We start from the raw sequence: 13179 nt of genomic DNA, 5'->3' as shown, positions 1-13179 counted from the left end.
ACGATATATTTTGTTACAAGCATTTTCAGTGGAGTAGTGCATTATGTTTTTCTTTATGGAACAATGGCTGAGGATATGTGACTATTGTCACATCTAAATAACGGACAACTTCCACAGAGCACTGATTGGTTTAATGACTCAATTCAAGGAGAGGGATGCCATCTGTTGGCAGCAGCTAAGTAGTACAACTTTTAAATGCTCTGAATGATTGGCTGAACAGGGGTGGGCAATGGCCATGCAGAGCCCCTACCCAGGAATTATTGTATAATTAATGTCTATATCTTTTGGATATTAATAGAGCAAATAAATACAACGTCGGACCTACCTACAAACCAGCCGTCGTCACACCTCTCCATCACATCAACAATGTCCCCTTCCTTGAGCTCCAACTCATCCTCATTACGTGGAGCATAGTTATACAGGACCTGGAACCTACAGACCATAATAACTGTCATCAGTGAGGATTATACAGTCACATCATCAGATTCATTTACACAGTGCCTGGACACAGCCCTTGTACCACAACATTCCGAGGTGCTTTTTTGCTATTATAAACTGGTTACCCACGTAATTAGAAATGTAAAAAGAAATGGTTTTGTCATACCCGTGTTATACGGTCTGATATACCGCGGCCGTCAGCCGTTCAGGGCTCGAACCAACCAGTTTATAATACAAATTAGACACATTCAATCAGAGACTTAACTTCAAATAAGCTTTAAAGCTCTATATAGCTTTAACAGTAAAGTTGGGGAAATAAATCGTTGTGGAAATAGAAGATAGACTTACGCCTCTCCACCACAATTCAGGGCATCTTGGGTAAACAATGGCCGCTGAGTAGAGAGAAGAGAAATGCAGTGTTATACAGTAGGCATGTCATGTTTCTATCTGTCTTCCTCTGCCGTTTTACCACCATCAGTGTCCATCACTGTAGCAACAATGTGCCAGAGCCAAAACCATCTTTGCTTTAATTAATATGATAGAACCACAATGCTGACAAAGAGCTGACTGTACTTTGCTTGGTTGAAGGGGATTTGGGAACTAAGGCCTTCCTGGGAGGTACACAGTATTTATTCAACATCCCTCAGAGACAGAATAGAAGACAGTGAGCAACGAAGCATTTCAGATCCTAACATTCATTCCTAACATCAACCTATTCCACAGCACACAAGCCTAGACTGGTCCCAGATTAGTTTGTGCTCTTGCCAACCATGAGTTGGCCTGATAGCACAAAGAGACTGGCACTCAGGCTAACACAAGCCATCCTAGCAAACAGCAAGTCCACAAGCATGGACTGTTTTGCTTCCACACTAACAGGTTGGGAAGACAATTATGGGTCAAAGGGGGAGTCCATTCCATTCTCCTGAATTAAACCGTCAGTCGTCAGGCATGCAGTAAAACCACAGACGATGCTGTCAAGGGAGCACACTCCAAAAACCAGACACTAAGGTTACATCCCAAATGGCTCCCTATTCCCTAAGTAGTGCATTCTATAGGGAATAGGGCGCTCTTTGGGACACACACTTTGCAACAGGGAAACAGGGACCCATTGTCAGATCATCAGACACAACTGGGGATTCCTGTTCCCACACAATGCCAAGCTGCAATGCACACTGGACAGACGGTCAGGAATTCAAGTTGAAGGTATTCCTCCGGTGTTTGATGACATGGTTGGCATGCTTCTGCTTACAGTGGGCCATTCTTAACATATCTGTTGTCTCCTAGATATTAATCTCTTCATATCTAGGAGGTTGTATTTCTACAGACCATATGTGTGAGAGTGTTGTATATTATGTGGTAGATATGTTGATATGGACAGAAAAAAAGAGATACATTCACTCTAAAGAGAGGACTTGGTTTCCTAGTAACCCAAACGTACGATGATGTCACACAAGGTGCATAGTGGGTAGCAGCCCTACCCTATGAGACGGGGAATAGCTCTGGGCTCTACTGGGCGAGCCGCAGGACCTCCGAGACATCACGGGGCTACGAGGGGGCTTACCCACAACAACAACCTCACGATTTACAGGCTGAAAGAACCACAACCAGGAGTTACAATTAGAGAAGAGTACTCAAACATACTTTACCACTCTGATCACGCACACACTCACACAAAAGGACATACCAGGGGATTAACAGGGACAAACTGGGCAACCAAACCTGTCATCAAAGTTAAACACTATTTCTAGAAAATGATATTTGGCATTAAACCAGAACATATCGATCTTACTGTGTAAGTGGTAAGTTTGAAATGTAACAATCTTTGGTGATCTCTCGCTCCCAGCTTTGTATGAAGCAGCAGTATATTTCGTACGTCAGCAAGGGTTAGGATTGCAAAGGGTCGGAAACTTTGTGGTAAATATACAACATTTTCCGGAGATTTTCCATGGGAAGTTAAGCCTGGGAATTTTGCTTAAATTCATCAAAGAAGTTAGCTTATAACAGTGAACCTTTTTTGTGGGATACACATAAGGCAGTTCTAGGTCTTGTAGCATATCCCCAATTCAATGGAATTGCAACCCTCTCCATCCACAGTGCAGTGCACTCTTCCATCACATATACAGCTGATTCTCATGAGATGCTATTGACCCCACACTACTTCACTGTCTGAGCCAAGGACTACATGCTTTCTGGTAAGTTTTGATTACAATACTGGGTGGGGTGAATATATTTTATATGACATACATGATTTTTATTAACTAGTAAATAGTAGCCTACAGCAAAGTGTGTTTAAATAATTTCAAAGTGTGTTTAAATCATTGTATTTGTTGTATTTTTACTCATTTTTTTCTAATCTTTACAGGAAAATGCCACGGGAACTATCTGATGTGTGGAGACGTTTCACTGCATTTAATGTAGAAGGAAAAGCTGTACATTTGCAAATACTGTGCCAAATCATATGTGAAGAATGCAACAAAAATGCAGAATCATCTGGCCATATGCATAAAGTTCGCTCAGTGTTCACAACAAGTAACCTCTGACAAAAGTCCCTCTACTTCTATCGAGGTGAAAATGATGAATAAGACACCTTATCGATAGCAACAGCTCATGGTCCTCCTGGAATCAGAAGTTTTTTTCACTCAATGGAGGAACGTAGTCAGAGAAATGCTGATGAATGTCTTCCTTGAGCTGTGTATGCAACTGGTTCACCTCTGATGCTTACAGGCAATGGGTATTGGAAGAGATTTCTGAATGTTCTTCGCCCAGCATACACTCCTCCATCCAGACATGCTTTATCTACTCATTTGCTGGATGCAGAGTTCAACAGAGTTCAACTGAAGGTCAAGCAAATCATAGAGAAAGCAGACTGTATTGCAATCATCTCTGATGGGTGGTTGAATGTTTGTGGGCAAGGAATAGTTAACTACATCATCTCCACCCCTCAACCAGTATTCTACAAGAGTGCAGACAGAAGGGATAACAGACACACCGATCTCTACATTGCAGATGAGCTGTAGGCAGTCATCAATGATCTTGGACCACAGAAGGTATTTGCACTGGTGACAGACAATGCTACGAACATGAAGGCTGCTTGTTCTAAAGTGGAGGAGTCCTACCCCCACATCACACCCATTGGTTGAGCTGCTCATGCATTGAATCTGCTCCTTAAGGACATCATGGCACTGAAAACAATGGATACACTCTACAAGAGAGCCAAGGAAATGGTTAGGTATGTGAAGGGCCATCAAGTTACAGCTCACCAAAGTGAGAAGAATAAGAGCACCACATTGAAGCTGCCCAGCAACACCCGTTGGGGTGGTGTTGTCATCATGTTTGACAGTCTCCTGGAGGGGAATGAGTATCTGCCGATATGGACAGCCCCATCAAGAGGATCCTCCTAGGTTATGTATTTTGGGATAGAGTGGTAAGCAGCCTGATACTCCTGAAACCTATAGCAGTAGCCATCGCACAGACTGAGGGAGACAATGCCATCCTGTCTGATGTTAAGACTCTGCTTGCAGATGTAAGAGAAGAAATCCATACTGCCCTGCTCACTTCACTGTTGCTCCAAGCAGAGGAAACTGCAGTTCTAAAATAAATCAAAAAGCATGAAGACTTCTGGCTGAAGCCCATACATGCCGCAATGTACATGTTGGACCCCAAGTATGCTGGGAGAGCATCCTGTCTGGTGCAGAGATCAACAAGGCCTATGGTGTCATCATTACCGTGTCTCGCCACCTTGGCCTGGATGAGGGCAAGGTTCTTGGCAGTCTGGCAAAGTACACTTCCAATCAAGGGCTTTGGGATGGAGATGCAATATGGCAGTCGTGCCAACATATCTCATCAGCCACCTGGTGGAAGGAACTTTGTGGATCTGAGGCTCTTTCCCCTGTTGCCTCCATCATCCTCCAAATCCCACCATTATCAGCCACCTCAGAGCGTAACTGGTCCTTGTTTGGGAACACACACACCAAAGCACGCAACAGGCTGACCAATACAAGGGTTAAAAAATTGGTGGCCATCCGGGCAAATTTGAGGCTTTTTGAGCCTGACAACGATCCAAGGTTGGAAAGTGACAGTGAAGATGAGGCCTCAGAGTCTGATGTTCAAGAGGTGGACATTGAGGAGATCAAATGCTATTAATACTCATTTGCATACATTTTCATTAATTCCAATATATACCCGTTAATTCCCATATACAGTTTCCCGTTAATTCCCACAGAAAGTTTCCACCTCTGAACATTCCCCAAAATGTGCAACCCTAGCCAGGGTTGAGAAAGGAAAGCTTCTAAAGCTAGAGAAATGACGTTACTAAGAGCAGCACTGCAGATGTTGAGATGAGTGAGATGCAAGACTTGGCTCTCACACAGTCACACACAGTATCTGCGCATGTGCACATGTTCGCTTCACGCTGTTAGTGTGATAGGCACGAGACCAAACGCTCGTAGTTGTTGCGGAAATTGACCCAATATGCTGGTTACTTTACGCATCTACTTCATATCGCTGAGTCTACCTTTAATGACAGTAAGAGTAATATCTATGCTAGGAGGAGACTGGCATGAGACCTGGGCCCGTATCCACAAATGAATAAGATTATATGGACAGATCCTAGGTCAGCACTCCTACTCTGAGTCGCTTTGTGGATACTGACCCTGGAGACAAGGGTAAATAACAGAGTGAAAACAAAAATTCCAAGTATACAAGGACTACCTGGCAGCCATGTTACTTAATTATCAACCATTTAATAGAACTGCAACTGTTTAAAGATCTGTTACCTAACAAACAGTGATTAATTTATCTAGACTAAGCATGTTACAGTAGTATTGTAACATAGTACTCTATCTATGAACCAACCAATAGCAGTACTGACCAAAGATGACAGTGTGAAGTAAACAGAACTAAAAACGAATGACAGTATCAGTACCACAGTGAATAGAGTGAAGTAAGGGTTAAAGGAGTAGTCAATAACTTAGCGAGGATGTTACAGTATGTCAATGTTAGAGAGAGAGGAGAATTAGGGGAAGGGGAGGAGTTAGTTGTCACAACATGATGTCACACAGGCACCTGGTCTTTACCTTGACCTTGGAGGACCTAGGCTCCAGGCGGGGGTACTGTTTGTTGTAGGGAGGGGGAGAGTGTAGCACCCCTGGAAGTGGAGGGGTGGTGCAGGGGGAGATGAGGGGAGACAAAGGTTTGGGTGAGGTGGAGAGAGTGGGGATGGTGAACTGCTGGGAGGGAGGTGAGGTGAGGCGTACAGAGGAACCCTGGTGACAGAGAGACCAAAAGTGTGTTATGGGCTACACACACAGCCCCATCTGAGTTATCTTTTGAGAGTGGCAAACAAACCAGAAATAACAATCTGACTAATCAGACATAACAAGAATCTGTTTCTCTCAGAATCCGGCTCTCAGAAAAAAAATCAGTTGGAAAAAAGTTGCCTCAAATTTCAATAAGTTCCTTTAGGGTTAGTGGAAGCAAAAATGTTTGCACAGCAGTGTCAGGTTAGGACACACAGATCACACCAGGGAGGACTCTACCTTGTCCTGTTCTGCCCCATCTCTACACACAGGGGTAAAGGTATTATAAGGTGGGGTCATCTTCCTGCTCTCAGTAGGCTCCTCCTCTATGAAAAGCTTGGGAAGCTCCTCTGTCACGTCTGATGCTTGTCTGTAAAACTCTTCCCCTTTGGATTGGTCGCCCCCCTGAATGATGGACACCAGCTCCTCACAAAGGTCATCTTCCTGTTCCTGGTCCACTACCTGGTCTTTAGTGGAGTCCTCCATGAACTGATTCATCTCTTTTAAGATAAACTGATTTAGCTCTACTATGTTCTCGAGTTGAGATGGGGGGTCGGTGTGAGACAGGGGGTAGCTTTGAGACAGGGGGTAGCTTTGAGATGGGTGGTCACTGTGAGAGGGGCAGTCGCTGGGCTCGTACACCACCAGATTGATGGGACTGCAGGCCTTAGGTGAGGTGAGAGACAGGGCCACTGTGTCTGAGAAGGGGTCGAAAGGTTTCTCCGAGTCTATAATGGGCTTGATGCTAGTGTTGTTCTGAATCTGAGACAAATCGACCACGCTGCCATACTTGGGGCTCCCAAACATGGGAGAGATGGGTGATGAGGTGAAAGAGGTGCCGCCAGAGGTGGGGAGGGAGGATAGTGGGGAGGGTCTGGGTTCTGGGGAGCAGGGGTAGATGGGAGCCTTGGGTGAGGTGATGGGGATAAAGTGGCCCTCTCTGAGGGAAGGGGTGAGGTTGCGTGGTGTCGAGGTTACGGTTCCCAAGGTGGGGGCTGGGCAGGGGGAAACCAGGAAATGGCTGGGGGCTGGATAGGGGGAGGGGGACACCAGGGTGCTGAGGGCCTCCAGGTCGGCCAGCAGACTGCTGTTAGGGTACGGGGGAGGAGTGGGGGCCGGGGTGCAGGAAGGGGATAGGCCCAGGGTCAGGTTTATCCAATCATTGGTGACAGCCTGCAGGTGGGCCCTCTGGGTACTTGGGGAGGGGGATGGGAACAGGGAGGAGCGGGGTGTCCTGAAGGAGAGAGAAGGCGATGGTGGACTGAAGCGAGGGCGCGTGGATGATAACTTGGGAGAGAAAGAGAGAGAGTACAGACACATACGGCAGAACATAAGTGAGGGGAATGGCCAGGTCAGAATGCATAGGACCGAGACTGTTGTTGTTTCTGAAATCTATTCTGAAATCTATTTACCAATATTGACTCCAGTCAGATTATTTGAGGTCACTGACAGAAAAGAGACTGGTGCTAAAGATACAGAGGTTTTACCTGGGGGTTAGTGGTATCTGAGATCCTTGGGACGTCCTTACCAGCAGAGGCTAGTCGATGCCCAAATTTGACCCAAAATAAATAATGAAGATCAATCCCAGAAATCACTGTATCCAACTACGCTTTCACCACTGCAGCGTTGAGATTCTCTCCTCCAGAGCTGCCACACACACGTTTTAAATTTTTTTTTTTTTTACATGTGGTCTTTGGATTGGAGGAAGAAAATGCTCCCAAATGCTCTGTGACCACCTGCCAATGTGGCTTGTAAACTAGAGATTCTACCAGCCAAATGCTCTGTGACCACCTGCCAATGTGGCTTGTAAACTAGAGATTCTACCAGCCAAATGATCTGTGACCACCTGCCAATGTGGCTTGTAAACTAGAGATTCTACCAGCCAAATGCTCTGTGACCACCTGCCAATGTGGCTTGTAAACTAGAGATTCTACCAGCCAAATGCTCTGTGACCACCTGCCAATGTGGCTTGTAAACTAGAGATTCTACCAGCCAAATGCTCTGTGACCACCTGCCAATGTGGCTTGTAAACTAGAGATTCTACCAGCCAAATGCTCTGTGACCACCTGCCAATGTGGCTTGTAAACTAGTGATTCCACCAGCCAAATGATCTGTGACCACCTGCCAATGTGGCTGGTAAACATAGACATTCTACCAGCCAAATGCTCTGTGACCACCTGCCAATGTGGCTTGTAAACTAGTGATTCCACCAGCCAAATGATCTGTGACCACCTGCCAATGTGGCTGGTAAACTAGACATTCTACTAGAGGTAGACCGATTATGATTTTTCAACGCCGATACAGATACCGATTATTTGAGGACAAAAAACCCCGATACCGATTAATCGGCCAATTTTTAAAATGTATTTGTAATAATGACAATTACAACAATACTGAATTAACACTTATTATAACTTAATATAATACATCAATAAAATCGATTTAGCCTCAAATAAATAATGAAACATGTTCAATTTGGTTTAAATAATGCAAAAACAAAGTGTAATATGTGCCATGTGAAAGTGCAATATGTGCCATGTAAGAAAGCTAACGTTTAAGTTCCTTGCTCAGAACATGAGAACATATGAAAGCTGATGGTTCCTTTTAACATGAGTCTTCAATATTCCCAGGTAAGAAGTTTTAGGTTGTAGTTATTATAAGAATTATAGGAATATTTATCTCTATACCATTTGTATTTCATATACCTTTGGATGTTTTTATAGGCACTTTAGTATTGCCAGTGTAACAGTATAGCTTCCGTACCTCTCCTCGCTCCTACCTGGGCTCGAACCAGGAACACAACGACAACAGCCACCCTTAAAGCAGCGTTACCCATGCAGAGCAAGGGGAACAACTACTCCAAGTCTCAGAGTGAGTGACGTTTTAAACGCTATTAGCGTGCACCCCGCTAACTAGCTAGCCATTTCACATCACATCGTTACACCAGCCTAAACTCGGGAGTTGATGGGCTTGAAGTCATAAACAGCAGCGCTGCTGGCAAAACGCACGAAAGTGCTGTTTGAATGAATGCTTATGAGCCTTCTGGTGCCTACCATCGCTCAGTCAGACTGCGCTATCAAATCATAGACTTAATTATAATATAATAACACACAGAAATACGAGCCTTAGGTCATTAATATGGTCAAATTCGGAAACTATCATCTCGAAAACAAGACGTTTACTCTTTCAGTGAAATACGGAACCGTTCGGTATTTTATCTAACGGGTGGCATCCATCAGTCTAAATATTCCTGTTACATTGCACAACCTTCAATGTTATGTCATATTTACGTACAATTCTGGCAAATTAGTTGGCAAAGAGCCAGGCTGCCCAAACTGTTGCATATAACCTGACTCTGCGTGCAATGAACGAAAGAGAAGTGACACAATTTCACCTGGTTAATATTGCCTGCTAACCTGGATTTCTTTTAGCTAAATATTTAGGTTTAAAAATATATACTTCTGTGTATTGATATTAAGAAAGGCATTGGTGTTTATGGTTAGGTACACGTTGGAGCAACGACAGTCCTTTTTCGCGAATGAGCACTGCATCGATTATATGCAACGCAGGACACGCTAGATAAACTAGTAATATCATCAACCATGTGTAGTTATAACTAGTGATTATGATTGAGTAAGTTTAATGCTAGCTAGAAACTTACCTTGGCTTCTTACTGCATTCGTGTAACAGGCGGGCTCCTCGTGAGGCAGGTGGTTAGAGCGTGGGTCTAGTTAACCGTAAGTTTGCAAGATTGAATCCCTTAGCTGACAAGTAACAATCTGTCATTCTGCCCCTAAACAAGGCAGTTAACCCACCGTTCCTAGGCCGTCATTGAAAATAAGAAAGTGTTATTAGCTGACTTGCCTAGTTAAATAAAGTTTAAATAAAGGTGTAAAAAAAAATCGGCGTCCAAAATTACCGATTTCCGAATGTTATGAAAACTTGAAATCAGCCCTAATTAATCGGCCATTCGACCTCTACATTCTACCAGGCAAATGCTCTGTGACCACCTGCCAATGTGAATGGTAAACTAGACATTCTACCAGCCAAATGTTCTGTGACCACCTGCCAATGTGAATGGTAAACATAGACATTCTACTAGCCAAATGCTCTGTGACCACCCACCAACGTGGCTGGTAAACTAGACATTCTACCAGCCAAATGTTCTGTGACCACCTGCCAATGTGAATGGTAAACATAGACATTCTACTAGCCAAATGCTCTGTGACCACCTGCCAATGTGAATGGTAAACATAGACATTCTACCAGCCAAATGTTCTGTGACCACCTGCCAATGTGAATGGTAAACATAGACATTCTACTAGCCAAATGCTCTGTGACCACCTGCCAATGTGAATGGTAAACATAGACATTCTACCAGCCAAATGTTCTGTGACCACCTGCCAATGTGAATGGTAAACATAGACATTCTACTAGCCAAATGCTCTGTGACCACCTGCCAATGTGAATGGTAAACATAGACATTCTACTAGCCAAATGCTCTGTGACCACCTGCCAATGTGAATGGTAAACATAGACATTCTACCAGCCAAATGTTCTGTGACCACCTGCCAATGTGAATGGTAAACATAGACATTCTACTAGCCAAATGCTCTGTGACCACCTGCCAATGTGAATGGTAAACATAGACATTCTACTAGCCAAATGCTCTGTGACCACCTGCCAATGTGAATGGTAAACTAGACATTCTACCAGCCAAATGTTCTGTGACCACCTGCCAATGTGAATGGTAAACATAGACATTCTACTAGCCAAATGCTCTGTGACCACCTGCCAATGTGAATGGTAAACATAGACATTCTACTAGCCAAATGCTCTGTGACCACCTGCCAATGTGAATGGTAAACATAGACATTCTACTAGCCAAATGCTCTGTGACCACCTGCCAATGTGAATGGTAAACATAGACATTCTACCAGCCAAATGTTCTGTGACCACCTGCCAATGTGAATGGTAAACATAGACATTCTACTAGCCAAATGCTCTGTGACCACCTGCCAATGTGAATGGTAAACATAGACATTCTACCAGCCAAATGTTCTGTGACCACCTGCCAATGTGGCTTGTAAACATAGACATTCTACCAGCCAAATGTTCTGTGACCACCTGCCAATGTGGCTTGTAAACATAGACATTCTACCAGCCAATGCCAAAATCTACCAGCATTTGGCTGGTGGCTGATGTTAATTTCCCACCCTGGTCCTTACCCTGAATCATAACGTTAAATTCTACCCTTATCCTAATCCTTAACTTAACTTAACCATAACCCTTACCTAACCCTAACCTTAACCTTAATCTTTACCTTAACCCTTACCTAACCCTAACCTTAACCTTAATCTTTACCTTAACCATTTTAAAATGTCAACTTCAATGTGGTTGGGACTTTCCAAGGATCTAATGCAGCCTGCCCTGTTGCTGCCAAGTCTGTGGATGAAGTGTGAAATGTGAACTGGGCCTGGCACGTCTTACTGGAGAAGCAAGAGCTGGTAGCTCTCCCACCCACAGAGGTCTCTATTAAACAGGTTCATGGAAAACAAGGCTTCTACAATGAATGTCATAGTGTCGGCATCACAAATCTCTTCCGCTCAACCTATGGCCCTTTAAACATAGAGAAAATCTGTGTGTGTACAGTGTGGGTTTGTCAAGGATTGAGTTAGACTAAATCATACCGATTGGTGGCTGCTGTAAGAAGCCTGATGGATTGGTTGGTGGCTGCTGTAAGAAGCCTGATGGATTGGTTGGTGGCTGGTGTAAGAAACCTGATGGATTGGTTGGTGGCTGGTGTAAGAAACCTGATAGATTGGTTGGTGGCTGGTGTAAGAAGCCTGATGGATTGGTTGGTGGCTGGTGTAAGAAACCTGATGGATTGGTTGGTGGCTGGTGTAAGAAACCTGATGGATTGGTTGGTGGCTGGTGTAAGAAACCTGATGGATTGGTTGGTGGCTGGTGTAAGAAACCTGATGGATTGGTGGCTGCTGTAAGAAGCCTGATGGATTGGTGGCTGGTGTTAGAAGAGTATCCTATTGTCACGCTAGGACAACAGCTCCCCAATGCTAATATATGCATAACAAGACAGCTGAGAAGACCACCCTTAGTTCTAGAATGTTCTAACTGAGACAAAGTACTCTACTACAGTACGCCTCTCTTCAAAACCGATCACTTACTAAAAGACACATGCAGTATATTCACGAGCCATATAGACCGGTAGTCTGACAGTAGATTGTAAATGCCAAGTGGATATTTTGTGTGCCTTCTAAATGGCACATCATTCCCTATACGGTGCACTACTTTGGACCACGGCCTATAGGGCTCTGGTCAAAAGCAGTGCACCAAATACAGAATAGGGTGCCATTTGGGTCAGGTTATGTGGGGTCCGGTGGGGTCATCGTACCTTGGCCGAACCCACAGGGTGGATCCTGTCAGCGGAGAGGCTCTGGGGTAAAGAAGAAGGTTCTATGTAGTGGTGGGCGGGGTTCTTGGCAGTGGGGGACTTCTTGACCACTACATCTACGTAGGTCACGGGGAAGATGCCCTGCTTGTTGCTCCCTGGGATCTTCCCTTCATACCAGTTCTGGTCCACCTGGCTCAGCAGAATCACCCTCTCACCCTGTCAGACGCACGCACGCGCGCGCACGCACGCAAGCACACACACACACACACACACACACACACACACACACACACACACACACACACACACACACACACACACACACACACACACACACACACACACACACACACACACACACACACACACAGGTAGAAGTCAGTTTAATTGTAGACACTGAGGGGATGAGAACTACAGTGCCTTGCGAAAGTATTCGGCCCCCTTGAACTTTGCGACCTTTTGCCACATTTCAGGCTTCAAACATAAAGATATAAAACTGTATTTTTTTGTGAAGAATCAACAACAAGTGGGACACAATCATGAAGTGGAACGACATTTATTGGATATTTCAAACTTTTTTAACAAATCAAAAACTGAAAAATTGGGCGTGCAAAATTATTCAGCCCCTTTACTTTCAGTGCAGCAAACTCTCTCCAGAAGTTCAGTGAGGATCTCTGAATGATTCAATGTTGACCTAAATGACTAATGATGATAAATACAATCCACCTGTGTGTAATCAAGTCTCCGTATAAATGCACCTGCACTGTGATAGTCTCAGAGGTCCGTTAAAAGCGCAGAGAGCATCATGAAGAACAAGGAACACACCAGGCAGGTCCGAGATACTGTTGTGAAGAAGTTTAAAGCCGGATTTGGATACAAAAAGATTTCCCAAGCTTTAAACATCCCAAGGAGCACTGTGCAAGCGATAATATTGAAATGGAAGGAGTATCAGACCACTGCAAATCTACCAAGACCTGGTCGTCCCTCTAAACTTTCAGCTCATACAAGGAGAAGACTGATCAGAGATGCAGC

At 44.3% G+C, this 13179-nt stretch overlaps 1 protein-coding gene across 1 annotated transcript in view; it reads right to left on the bottom strand.

Annotated features, from left to right (window-relative positions):
* The window catches only part of LOC139391187 (sorbin and SH3 domain containing 2b), a 66790-nt gene that overhangs the window by 1376 nt on the left and 52235 nt on the right, over positions 1-13179 (bottom strand). The window contains exons 21-26 of the mRNA XM_071138777.1: positions 12148-12363; positions 5976-7022; positions 5514-5702; positions 1917-2027; positions 787-830; positions 326-432 (exon numbers count right to left, since the gene is read on the bottom strand). Coding sequence (XP_070994878.1) covers positions 326-432; positions 787-830; positions 1917-2027; positions 5514-5702; positions 5976-7022; positions 12148-12363 — 1714 coding nt within the window. The remainder of the gene's footprint in view (positions 1-325; positions 433-786; positions 831-1916; positions 2028-5513; positions 5703-5975; positions 7023-12147; positions 12364-13179) is intronic.

This window comes from Oncorhynchus clarkii, chromosome 31 (genome assembly GCF_045791955.1).
Source record: "Oncorhynchus clarkii lewisi isolate Uvic-CL-2024 chromosome 31, UVic_Ocla_1.0, whole genome shotgun sequence".
Lineage (NCBI taxonomy): Eukaryota > Metazoa > Chordata > Actinopteri > Salmoniformes > Salmonidae > Oncorhynchus > Oncorhynchus clarkii.
The sequence above is the reverse complement of the archived record's forward strand: the minus strand, read 5'-3'. Positions and strand labels throughout refer to the sequence as shown.